Genomic DNA, 13,424 nt, shown 5'->3' on the forward strand with positions numbered 1-13,424 from the left:
GACTTGCCACAAATGAACGAGCAGTAACTTTATCGTTAATGAAACTAGGAGACGGAGACAGTGACGTTTTCTGGTCCTGTCGACATCAGAAAGTCTGTCCTGTGGTGTTGAAGTAAGTAACATTACTGAGGAAGCAGCGGGGTCAAAAGCCGACATGTCTGAATGTGTCCCCAGACAGAGCAAAGCCTCCTCCGCCAGAGTTTTGACCCGGACGGAGCTGGACAGACTGAGCGCCGAGCAGGAGCTAGTGTCCGACTTCAAACAGATGAAACTGGAGAAAGAAGCTCAGAAAAACTGGGACTTGTTTTACAAAAGGAACACGACGCATTTCTTCAAGGACAGACACTGGACCGCCAGGGAATTTGAAGAGCTGAAAGCACACAGAGAGGTGAGGAAGAGAGGAATGTGTCACGTGTCCTCCTCTAACCTTTAACTGTCACTTTGGTGTCAGTGATGAGCTGAGGAACAAAAAATGTTTTAATCAAAGAGGAGTCAGCATTTTTTTTCTCAATAAGTTCCCTTCATGTGGACCTGTGCAGGAATCAGACATGAATAAAGTGATGACATGCAAGTTGTTTGCCTGATTTGCAGTTTGAGTCCCAGAGGCTGGTGCTGCTGGAGGCGGGCTGCGGTGTAGGAAACTGCATCTTCCCTCTTCTAGAGGACGACCTCAACATGTTTGTTTATGCCTGTGACTTCTCGCCGCGAGCTGTTGAGTTTGTCAAAGTAAGATATCCACCCATCAAATATATCTCTAATGTATAGCATGTACATGAGCAGTAGATCTGTTCAGTAGTGGTGTCGCAGGACGGTTCTCACGTGAAGGCTGAATGTTCATCAAATCGACACATCTCTTTCCAACCATGACATCCTCTGTTTACAGCAAAACCCTCTGTGCTGCCCTGATCGCTGCCATGCCTTCCAATGTGATTTAACTAAAGATGATCTGAGGGAAAATGTGCTGGAGTGCAGCGTCGACGTTGTCACTCTCATCTTCGTCCTGTCAGCCATCCACCCAGATAAGATGAAGCTGGCTTTGCAGAACATCAGCAGGGTGAGAACAGAGACAAACAGGTGGAAAGACTCAGGTTTAAATGTTGGAAACAAGTTTAGTTTGATATGAACTTTAGTAGTTTTCTGCTTCCCAAAATACATGACCATACACATACATGCCTAATATATGAATAATGCACTGTGTGTACTAATAAACGGGCATGTGTCAGGTGGTAGCTTCAGATCCTGGTTTTGGAAGCCCCAGTATAAGCTGGTTCTAATGGTTTGTTGTAAATGGCTTAAAGGTGCTGAAGCCTGGAGGCATCGTCCTGTTCAGGGACTACGGCCTGTATGACCACGCCATGCTCCGATTTAAGGCTGCCAGCAAGCTGGGGGAGAACTTCTACGTCCGCCAAGATGGCACCAGGTCCTACTTCTTCTCTAAAGGTCAGTACGTGACTTCAGGGAAGTCCGTTTTTACAATCTTGAATGTTGTAATATCCCTGCTCCAGCTGCACACGTGAGGAGGAGCACGGTCGTGCACATCAATTCTCATTTTCTGTTTGTGTGTGTGTGTCGTTAAGACTGTTCTGAAGATAGATGGGTGGAAAGCTAGATAGAGATATATATTTATATATATAGAGATATACATATCTCTATATATAACCTAAATAGATATATAGGTTGATACTATAGGTAGTATTTTCTTGATATACTTTGCAGTGCCATGGGTCACTTTTTCCAAGATACTTCTCTTTATAGAGCTTCCTCCTCCATTGGCTAAAGCAGTGGTTCTCAAACTTTTACTGTCAGGCCCCCCTTTGAAGGAAGAACCCCCCCACCCCCCCACCCCCCTTTGAGGTAAATATAATAATAATTTCCTGAAAATCATATTACTTTGCAACACAGAGATCACAGACTTGCTGGACTGATCACTGTCAGTACTTGTGGGTGGTCGGGTGGTGAAGTGGATGATCTTGTTGTTCCCACTAAACCTTACTCAGCACAATGCTTCCTTGATTATGTCAACATCTTAAGGAAACAGGACAGGCAGCTGAATCCACGCAAAATGTGTACTGCTGGTAGTTTGACGCCATTCATGGTCAGATATCCTCTCAGGAACAGCTGAGCAGTCAGACAAAATGAAAAGAGCCTGTCAATCAGACCCAGTATCATTACCATCACCTTTCTATGAACCCAGTGGAGCCTACAGGAAGTCACTGCACCTTTAGATCGAGCCAGGCTAGCTGTTTCCCCCTGTTTCCAGTCTTTGTGCTAAGCTAGCTGCTGGCACCAGCACAAGTGTAGTCTCATCAGCAACTGCAGCTGGTTTGTCTCTGTCCAGTACCTTCAAGGTGCTCCCCTGTCACTAGCCTGCATTGTTAAAGCGTGTCAGTGGGGGGGGGGGGGGGGGGGGGGGGGGGGGGACACTCAGATTAGATCCTCAGGTCATGTGTAATACCTTATACAAGTGGTCTTTTTAAAAACAATTATTCATGCAGAAAAACAAATCAGCATGTTTTCATATCATTCATATATTAATACACTTTAGTGACTTTTCAATGATCCCAAAGTCCAGGGGATCAGTCTGAGCTCTGAAGCTCCAGAAACTTCCATCACAATTGTCACTCCAGTTTTGTGAAATCTGGCACATTTAAAAAGTGACAAATTCCAGTGGAACTTCCACATCGTACGTTCAGTGCAGCCACAGGCTGTATGCAGTGAACTGCAAGCTAATGTTCCCTAACTCTCTAACCTCTGTGGGAAATTCCACTGGTAAGCTAACAGGCTAACAGGCAGCCAAGAAAGCAGGCCGACAAAAGTGGGAACAAGCACTTAAATTGTCAATCTAACAGAAGTGAATGTTCAGCAGCAGGACAACATATTTTCGCCTGAAATTCCCTCGCTAACAGCTTTAGGTGGACTGCTCAGGAGAAATTAGTCAAAATGTACATCGCTTTCTGAAACGTCTCTGCAAACTGTATAAGACAAACTACATTTTGGTCTATTCAATACAAACTGCCAGTCTAGTAGGCCATTTCCAGTACAGCCCTAGTCTGTTGTTGTGTTAAGGCTTTAGCCTCTTCTGTTACTTCACAGATGATGTCACAGTTGGCCACCATGTTGGATTAGTGACCTCACAGATGATGTCACCAGTTGTCATATGGAAGGTTGTAAATAGACCTTGAAAAGATCAAAACCACTGAGTTGGAGTCGACCCGGCTCCCTTAGGTGGGATGATGCAGCGGGTGTCTCTCAACCAACAGAGGCCATCGGGTTGAGCCGCCGAGTTTCTGCAGGGTGTTCCCCCCCGCTGTCGGATTCACACGGCGTGCAATATCAGGTATAGGGGAAGCCCCAGCTTGACTCGTTTCCGTCGCGCTGCCTCTGTGTGTGTGCTGCCTGTGTCATCCCATCTTCGTATTTACATTTCAAGTATGAAGTTTTATCTGGACTCAGGGCTTGGTTTGTGGACCGCCACTTTGAGGCCTGGAGTCCCCCTTTAAGGGCGGCGCCATATTGTTTTCATGGCCCTCGCCATCGTGGGAGTGGTCACACGCACCCCCCCTGTCATGCCCCACAGTTTGAGAACCACTGGCCTATAACAGTAGCAACTAGAAAGCTTTCCAGTTAATCATTTTTGATTGGAGATACTTTACAGCTTAACAAATAGAAGTGTCTAGCTTGCAGCGAGCCAGTTTTCACTTGTTTTCAGAGCTAACAGATATTTGTCTCCCTTCCGGGCATTTGTTGAATGAATGTAAAACAAAGAGAGAATTCTTACGTTTAATTATTCAACAGTTCAGTTATTCATCATGTGAATTATACAGCTGTTTGTACAACAATCCCAACATAAGAAGGGTATCGTGATGTCCTTTAACAGTGGCCTTTAATCCAATCTGTCCTTGTTGTTTCCTCCCTCCAAAGTCTCACTCTGCTCTTTTTGTTTGATTTCAGAGTTGCTGGCTGAGCTCTTTGAGGAGACAGGCTTCCAACCTGTTGTTAACGACTACATCCTGAGAGAGACGGTCAACAAAAAGGAAGGACTTAGTGTTCCCAGAGTGTTCTTGCAGAGCAAATTCAGCAAGCCCAGCCAGTCACAGAGCTCCTGATGTTACTCAGCCCGTGTCTGCCACCTCAGGAACCTAATGAGTCATGAAAGAATGAATATATTCAGTGAACGATCGGTAGCCTAAACGCTCCAGAGCCCTCACTGCTGTTTCTGAATGTTCCAGACCATGAGGGAGATGCAGGTTGTTGCGGTGCAGTAATAATGCCTCCTCTCACCAATCAACTGCTGACCTCTGCTCCTTCACCAGATAGATGAAGGCAGCTCTTGTGCTGGGTAGAAATATGTGGAACTGTATGAACACGAAGCACCAAAATGCCAAACGCAGGAAGACTGTTCAGCAAAGCTTAGCTGGATAAAGAGTGAATCCCTTTGGTGGGTCAGAGCATCTTGAACCCCGTTTCATAGCTTCTTCAAACTTTGACCAGCCTGTAGCACAAACAGGAGGAGTTCTTCCAAACCTGTTTTATAACCTGTGAACAAACAGCTATTTCGACTGCCTCCAGCATAATGTTTCCCACTAATTAAGTTAATGGGATCATTTTTGGATGTGGCGACTACTTTTAATTTTTGTACTATTGTTTTTCACCGTCTTTGTCTGACTCCATTTTTTTTAAAGCGGTCACACTGTAACATTCGCTCACATTTTAAAGCCCAAAGGCAGATAATCATCATACATACACATCCACATCCACATCGTTTCAAAATAAACTTATTAGAATTTTAAGTGGTTTTCAAGTGTCTTAAAATGATGTGATCTCTCACAGGTCTTCTTCTTAATGCCATTATGTGATATTGCACTGTATAGAAAACGACAGAGGGAAGATAGAGGGGTATGGCATCCAACAATAGTCCTCATCCTCCAGGATGCCCGATCATTGTGTCGTTTTATTTGATATCAAAATGTCACTCTTGTGTTGTGAAAAACCAAAAAGACATTCTAAATCAGAAACATTTGCGGAGACCAGCTGTTGGTTTGTAGCTTCTGGTATTAGAAGAATCTTTGTTCATAAGAGACCAGTATATTCAGAGGTCTCTTCTCTGACATTACACAAGTTGTCCATAAGAGTGCACTACTGGCAAGTTAAAGGCACCAAAAACTCTACCTCAACACGGGGACTCAACACGCACCAAACCTCCACGTGCAGACCTGAGAGTCTTGTTTTCAGTCTGCCACTTCCTCTAGAGTCTGTGAGGATAGAATATCAGAGACTAATACCCGACAGTCACTGTGGTTTTTGATGGAACATTGTTTTCTGAAGCAATTTCTTTTCTTAATACATAATCAGACTTACAGCACCAAATGATGCATCAATGTCCATTTTATTGGTGATTTAAAAATATATTTGGTAATTCAATGCTCCTCAGTTGACGGTAACTCATTTAGATCCATTGCATCATACCACCAGCCGTAATGTTAGAACCAACAGTGTGAGTGGGTGTGCACTACTTCTGGATCCATCAGTGCTTAACATTTGTAGCATTTCCTCGTTGGATCCTGGAGTAACAATAAAGTGAGAGAAGTTTTCTTTTTAACTAGATCTAAGACTTTCAAACGCAAGTGAAATAAACCAACACATAAATCAAATGATTTGACAAGAATAGGAAGAAGGTGTAAAGCCTGACGTGTGTGCAGAATGTCCGCTGAGGAGCAGACCATCAGGGTTTCTGAGGTTTTCTTTGCTCTGAGCATCTTGCAACATGCTCAAAACAAGCTTCCTGTTCAGTGTGTGTGTGTGTGTGTGTCACCCACAGAGAGAGAAAAGGTGTGACACAACAAGCAGTGAGTTGACATTACCTCTCAACACATCTTAGAAATGTGATTTGACATTTGATGACCATTTGACTGAGTGCATTTTAAACTTTGTAGAAAGGAGCAGATTGTAAACAGGTTATTTCTTCTCATGTTTTCTCAAGTGAGACACAAAACCCAACATTTAAATTCAAAACAGACAATCTTTTTTGATATTCATATGTATGTGAAAAGTTCTTTGATCTCATGTCTCTACAATACAATACAACAGCCCCCAGCTCAGTCTGTACTGTAACGACTACTGTTGCCTTCCTGCCTGCAAAGTTCCAAACATTTGTCAGCTCAGGGTCAAAGGAACAAAATGTTCTCACACAAACCTGTATAGTTTAAACTAACTGTACTCAGACGTCCATATACAGAGATGGATCCTAACAAGGTTATGTGATGTGTTGTAATCCTCTTTAATCTGACTGGGCACGTTACTTTAAACATGATCTTGAAGATACACACTGTTTCCGATGCAGTTTCCTGCAGCAGGGCAGACTGCTTAGAGTGCCTCAAACCAGTTTGAGCTTTCACTGTTTGACACACTCCACTTGTGGTGTTCGGGGCTGGGTAAGGTTGAATCTTTCTCTGCTCATGGACAAGACATTGGGCTCCGTGGTTTTTCAGCCTTCACTTTAGAAGTGCACACTGGGCATCATTCCCTCAAACAATCTTGACAGTCCGGCTCCATGAAAAGTATATTTCCAAATCGCATGATATTATTGTGATTATGGGCGCTGAGCCAAATCATTTTGGAAATCATGTCCTTGTCCCAGTGTAAATTAGGGATGGGTAATAAATCCTGAATGTATTTAACCTGCACATGGTTGGTTTCACTGAACCATCTGGGAATTCGTCAATAGAATGTAGCTGTAAAGGGGAAGGCTAACATCTTTCAGCATTGGGGACAGTCACAGCTGAGCTAAGGACACTAAAGCAGTTACAGTAGATGATGAAACAGAAAAAGACAAAAACTGAGCCTTTGTGAAACTTGGTCTGACTTTGGTCAGTTGAGGTTTGTTTCAAGATTCATAGTTAGTTCTAGTTCTAGTTAGTATAGTGAATAGTTGCCAATAAATGTTCTGTCTATCAGACAGTTAATTCATTTACTAACTACTTCAGCTGTACTTGAATATAATGTTGGATAACTTCATAAATAACTTCTGTGCAAAAATCGTAATTTGTGAAGTAATTAAAGTTGTCAAATAAATACAGAGGAGTAAAACGTACAATATTTGACTAAAGTTAAACTAGAAAATGTCATCAAAAGAAAACACTTCAGAACAAGTGGCTCACCTTAAGTACAGTACTTGAGTAAATGTTCCACTCCCTTTATAGGCTTTTATATACTACACTCATTCCTCCAAGCTTTCAGCCAGTGTTTTCTAACAGACACAAATAGATTTTACTGAATTCGTCCATAGAATGTAGCTGTAAAGGGGAAGGCTAACATCTTTCAGCATTGGGGACAGTCACAGCTGAGCTAAGGACACTAAAGCAGTTACAATAGATGATGAAACAGAAAAAGACAAAAACTGAGCCTTTGTGAAACTTGGTCTGACTTTGGTCAGGTGAGGTTTGTTTCAAGATGCTTTCGGAAAGTAGAGCCAGTTGTTGGAACATTTTAATCCTGAGCAGAGCCGCCTCTGTCCAGATGAGATGAGGAACCTGCAAGAGAACGGAACAGAGCAGAACAAGGCATCAGTGTGCTTCTACTCTAATATACAGTGATATGAATTCAGCTCTGCAGGTGGGATATGGAAAGTAAGTAGGAGTCATCCTCTGGGGACCGTGAATGCCTGTACAACATTTCAGGTTAATTAGATGAATTGATGTCATTTTCCACTTTGATCACAACGATACCTTGGACATGGATCCAGATGAAATGTCCCATTGCCGACTCTCCATTCTCACATTCGGCCTTGCATTGGAATTGGCCGTTGTCTTCTGGTGTCAGGTAGAGGATCTCTGTCACGGTCTGCCTGCGCCTCATGTTGCCATCACCGAGAGTCTCGTTCACGGTGGTGAAGTACTTCCTGGGGTCAGTCAGCTCAGCACTTTGCTTAGTGTGATGACACCATACAACATGCAGCTGACTGCATTGCTCAAAGTCATAATATGCCTCGCAGGATAGTTTGATCGATGAGCCTCTGGCAGCAGTGAAGGTCCTTTGTGGGTAATGGACCTCTAAGGTAACTAGAACACAAAGAAAAAAGTCCCCCCCTCTCCTTCATCAACTATTTCCAACTACACACAGCATAGCTGCTTGTCAAAATTGCAAAAGGAAAAGAGTGAAACCATGTCTAAAGGACACAGGTCATTTCTGACAGACATCTAAAAACTGCCCTGACCAGTGTTTCCCTAACTTTCTCATACAACCAAGGCCTCATCGCAAATCAGAGTAAACAAGCACTGTTTGTGACAAAGCCTGACCATAACTCCCTCTTCCCTATTAGTTCATGTGATGCTCATTCATGATAATATGCTAATATTCATGTTGTCACATTTATTGTGAAGTGAAACGGCACTGCAGCTACACAAACTACTAACCACTACCTGAGGGCATAGCTACTGCGTGGGCTGTACGGACGGTCATACCGAGGCCTATCCTGGGGAGAAGCACTGAAGAGGTCTGTCTTTAGAGCTTCACTGTGCTGCTGTGCCACATCTGGAGATGTCTTTACAGTGTCTTTACTGTGAGTTGGTTGTATTTTGTTCTCCACGGAGGAAAATAAAGACAACAACAGTCTCATCTGCGGCACAAAAGTGGAGAATATATATGCATAGGGCACTGGCAGGAGCAGGTTTGGTTATTAGCAGTAGGGTAAAATTGCTTATTAATAAATGGATATGAATTATCAATGTATTAATAATATGAATTATTATGAACTTAGCTTCATATTCATGTAATAGATTAGATTAATATGAAGAAGTGGATGGTAGCCTAGTGGATCTCCTCCCAGACCTCAATCAGGGCATCAGTGAGCTCCTGGACAGTCAGTGGCACTACATGGTGACGTTGGATGCACCAATACGTAACGTCCCAGAGGTTCTCAATTAGATCCAGGTTCTGTAGGGCTCTGGCAGCGCTGCTCCTCTTCCTCCTCACACAGAGGAGCAGATACCGGTCCTGCTGCAGGGTTGATGCCCTTGAGACTGTGCTGGGAGAAACAGCGAACCTCCATCCTGGAGGAGCTGGACTAACTGTGCAACCTGAATGGGCTGCAGGTCCCACCTCATGCTGCCAGTAGTGACAAGGACACTAGCAAAATGCTCACTCATGCTCACATTCACACCTACAGGCAATAACCTAACCTGCGTGTTTTCGGACTGTGGGAGGAAGCCGGAGTACACGGAGTAAACCCACACAAGCACGGGGAGAACATGCTCCACACAGAAAGGTTCAAGGTTCAAACCACAAATCTGCTATTCAAACCTGGAGCCAACTGTGCTGCCTGTGCACAGACTTCAGTAGAAATACCAGTGGGGTAAGTATTTAGAATACCACAGTATAAACATACAACCAATTAAAACCAAATACTGTTAAATATTATATATCATTACACATGTATTCATGTAAATTCAGTATTTTGCCATCATGCTGTTACTGAGGTGGAGTTCATTTTTATCTGTTTTGCATCGACTGTAAAAACAGATTCTTTTCATTAAGGATTAATCTGCTAATTATTTCCTTCATTAATCAGTCGATTATGTGGTTTGAAAAAAAATCTGAAAATTGAGAGAAATGCCGCCACAATTACCCAAAGTGACACCTTCACAATGCTTGTTCTGTCCAATCAAGAATATGAAATTCAAAATGATTAAAAAATCAAAACAATTAATATAATTGAGAAGCTGTAACCATGAGAATTCTTTATGTGAAAGATTCATAGTTAGTTCTAGTTCTAGTTAGTATAGTGAATAGTTGCCAATAAATGTTCTGTCTATCAGACAGTTACTAACTACTTCAGCTGTACTTGAATATAATGTTGGATAACTTCATAAATAACTTCTGTGCAAAAATCGTAATTTGTGAAGTAATTAAAGTTGTCAAATAAATACAGAGGAGTAAAACGTACAATATTTGACTAAAGTTAAACTAGAAAATGTCATCAAAAGAAAACACTTCAGAACAAGTGGCTCACCTTAAGTACACTACTTGAGTAAATGTTCCACTCACTTTATAGGCTTTTATATACTACACTCATTCCTCCAAGCTTTCAGCCAGTGTTTTCTAACGGACACAAATAGATTTTAACAAGCTAAACTAAAATGTATTTGTATATCCTTCCTCTTGTGTGCACCGACCCGTTTTAGGTTTTAAATGCATAGAATAACCACATAAATTTGTTTATTGCATCAAGGCTTTATGACTTTGTCAGGAACCTCTATTTCAACAAAATAAAACAAAAAAATTTGTTCTCACTAAATTATAAAATGCTCTAGTTGAAATTATGACCTTTGTGTTGTTAGGGTCGGTTTCGACCCAGTTATAAAAGTAAGATTATAAAGCAATAATTAGAGCCAAAACTGAAATCATAAGTTCACTGTCAGCCAACACACTGACTGCCAGCTCCTCTCCCAATCATGTGAGCTTTAGAGTATTCTCATTTTGCCTTGTTTTCCAGTACACCTGCACAAAAACAGAACAAACAAAAACGAGCATGTCCAGATATGTGAGGTCAATTCACAGACACATCTGATGAGTCTGATGAGGAGGTCACCGGTGCTGAAGCTGCTCCAGCTGAAAGATTCAAGTCCAAAAATGATAAGATCTGTTGGAGCTCAGTACCTCCTGATGTACATGGCAGGGCAGCTGCTGCAAATGTCACCAAAGTGACCCCTGGAATCACAAGGGTTGCTGTGACCAGAGTCAGTGTTTTGAGCTATTTATGCCATTGTCGCTAAAAAGAGTCATCATTACTATGACAAACATTGAAGGAAAAACAGTCTATGGCGGCATGTGGAAAGACATTGATGAGGTGACAGTGGATGAACGTCTTGTCCCTTTCCAAGGAAAACGCCCCTTCCGGCAATACATACCCTGTAAGCCAGGGAAGTACGGCAGAGAAATCTGAGCAGCCTGTGATGCAAAAACCAGCTATGCCTGGAATATACAGATTTACACAGGCAAAGCTGTGAGTGGCATCCCTGAGAAAAACCGTGTGGTCCTCGATATGACTACTGGACTGTATTTTATTATATTTATGTTATACATATATAAATATATTTGTTCTGCTTTTCATTTTGTCTTTGTACTAAAGTTCTATTGCTGAAAAAAAAACAACTTTTTTGCCTTTTCTTGAAGTAAATATATATATGGGTTGAAATTGACCCGTAACACCATAGATGTTACTATAGTCAATAATATTAAAATGAAAAAATAAACAGAACAAATTTATTTCAGAGATGTGTTCTAAATCCCCTCAGTAATACTCAGGTAACACAACAACCTTTTATTTATTTATATGATTCTCCTGAGGTTCATTTTACATTTTTTTAAAATTGAAATCGAGGGGTATACTGCCAAGAAAAGGCCCAGGGGCCCACACCAAAAATATTAAAACTAATATTTTCATGGATAAGGAAGCCTAAGAAGGTAACCAAGAGATGAGAAACAAATTGGATGATAAATTGTTGATAGATTGGATGATAAAAAAGTTGTTTTTAGTGTATTTTACAGCTGATTTAAGACACGGGTCAAAACCGCCCCGTTAACATAAGAGATGGTAACAGGAAACCAACACAAGAGGAAGGATATCTGAGCATGTGATCTTCTGTATAATTAGGAATATAGTATTACTTGTGTCTTCTAATAATAGATCAATATTTCAGCAAGTAACGACCACATGAATGTGTGAGGAAGTTCAAAATGTTGTTCACTAACCATTTTCCTCAGTAGAAGACACACATGAAGTACCCAACAACAGCAGCACGAGTCCAGTCAGCCAAGTCATTCTCCAAAAGATGCTCTGGGAGGTAAATAAGAGAACCACAACTCGAGCTAAAAACATCAGAGAAGAGCTCAAAGTGTTACTGATTTCACACGAGATGCATGATTGAATGATGTGAGAGCAGCTGTGTGGGTGGAGGATGTGCTGCTGTGTGTACACTGGTACCGCAGAGTTTCCATCTCCTCCGACCATTAGAACGGTAGCACTTTCTTTCCATCCGTCATATCCTTTACTTTGTCTATATTGCTTCCAACCAAATGACTTCAAACAGTTGTCATCTGCAAGAAGACATCTGAGTCATTTGGGGGATAGTTTCTTTTTTAAACCACTTGAGCCTGAGTGAGGAATTAAAAGGGACAGAACGATTCATTCAGACGCGTGTTTGTCTAATTCTTTTCTAAGAGGAGAAAGTTTATTACTCAGTATTAGCACACGCAGGCTCCAGGTCTGCTGAATCACACTTGACCGACAGGCTAATGAAGACAGCCTGGATACCCTGCCTGGCTAACAGAATGTGATCTGAACAGGATGTGAACGACTTTCTCTCACACTTTCACAAACAGACTCCCCTCTGTGGAGAAACTGTAGCATGTGTTATAAGTATTAAAGGTCAGACCTTAGCCTCGGCCTGCTTTGGTGTTGAAAATGTTTAGTGATTAATTAGTGTTCTTAACCCTTTCCTGCACGAGTTATGATAACCTCAGTCAGGATGTTTTTACTAAGTGTTTTTCTTCATCTTTAGGCTGAAAAACAAGATTTGAACTTTTTTTTTCAACCCATATTTTATAAAGATATATTTACATGTCCAGTAGGTGAAATACAGCTGCTGATGCATGATGTACACTTCAGTGGACATGTGATTAATCATAATTTCCTCCCAATATAAAACCAATACTTTGCAATTTTGCAATTACATGACTCCTTAGATGTTACTTGATGTCACCATATTTTTCTTACCTGCAGGGTCTCTTGTTATAGAAAATGAGCAGCTTAGTGTTTCTGGCTGTCTGTCAGCCATCTTGGTTTCACTCTTTTTTTTTTTCACTTGCCATGGCTTCCCACTGGGCAGCAGTGGATGAGATGATGCAGTATCATCCACTGTAGCGGCTGATGTGCAACTATGCCATCAAAACTCATGTCATATAGAAGAAAACAGCTTTTGAATAGCTGCACACTGTAGTGACCTCTGTACATGAAAGGGTTAAAGTAATCATTTGTCTGCACTAATTAACAAAGCATAACTTTAAATATTGCATCTGATGTCGGTACATGGAAGAGAAGTCTGTAGTACATTCACATATCTCTGCCACAATAACAAATGAAACTGGCCAGCTTTAGTCAGACTACTGCTGAAACCAAATTTAATGTAGAATCATAACTGTATTAAATAAAAGCCTACAACTATGCTAGGTAGGCTAAAGGGGAATTATATTATATTACGCTATATATATATATATATATATATATATATATATATATATATATACATATATGTATATATATAATTATTTTAAGTATTTGGTCTCTGTGCCCTTTATGTTAATGAAATATATTTTCATGATAATGCAGATCAGTCAACCATTCTGTCAATGTCGGTGTCCAAGTTATT

The 13,424-nt window shown here is 41.3% G+C and overlaps 1 protein-coding gene and 1 long non-coding RNA gene across 2 annotated transcripts; one reads left to right on the forward strand and one right to left on the reverse strand.

Moving 5' to 3' along the window:
• The first annotated feature begins 142 nt into the window (after window positions 1-142).
• Window positions 143-4,654, forward strand: mettl6 (methyltransferase 6, methylcytidine). The gene is made up of 5 exons (XM_070835750.1): window positions 143-388; window positions 592-726; window positions 884-1,054; window positions 1,299-1,440; window positions 3,952-4,654. Exons 1-5 carry the CDS (start codon window positions 155-157, stop codon window positions 4,104-4,106), a joined length of 837 nt encoding a protein of 278 aa, XP_070691851.1. The 5' UTR covers window positions 143-154; the 3' UTR covers window positions 4,107-4,654.
• Window positions 4,655-7,418: 2,764 nt separating this feature from the next.
• On the reverse strand, window positions 7,419-11,826 carry LOC139205764 (uncharacterized). The gene is made up of 3 exons (XR_011584473.1): window positions 11,749-11,826; window positions 7,725-8,057; window positions 7,419-7,529 (listed from the first exon to the last, which is right to left on the reverse strand). It is a non-coding gene; the product is annotated as an uncharacterized lncRNA (long non-coding RNA).
• Window positions 11,827-13,424: the final 1,598 nt, after the last annotated feature.

The sequence above is a fragment of the Pempheris klunzingeri genome, chromosome 8 (genome assembly GCF_042242105.1).
Source record: "Pempheris klunzingeri isolate RE-2024b chromosome 8, fPemKlu1.hap1, whole genome shotgun sequence".
Lineage (NCBI taxonomy): Eukaryota > Metazoa > Chordata > Actinopteri > Acropomatiformes > Pempheridae > Pempheris > Pempheris klunzingeri.

What these genes read in the sequence shown, in the direction of transcription:
- mettl6 (XM_070835750.1), top strand. Translation starts at nt 155, where the DNA reads ATGTCTGAATGTGTCCCCAGACAGAGCAAAGCCTCCTCCGCCAGAGTT. An exon ending in AGCTGAAAGCACACAGAGAG is followed by an intron (nt 389 to 591) that starts GTGAGGAAGAGA and finishes CCTGATTTGCAG; the next exon opens with TTTGAGTCCCAGAGGCTGGT. An exon ending in GTCCTACTTCTTCTCTAAAG is followed by an intron (nt 1,441 to 3,951) that starts GTCAGTACGTGA and finishes GTTTGATTTCAG; the next exon opens with AGTTGCTGGCTGAGCTCTTT.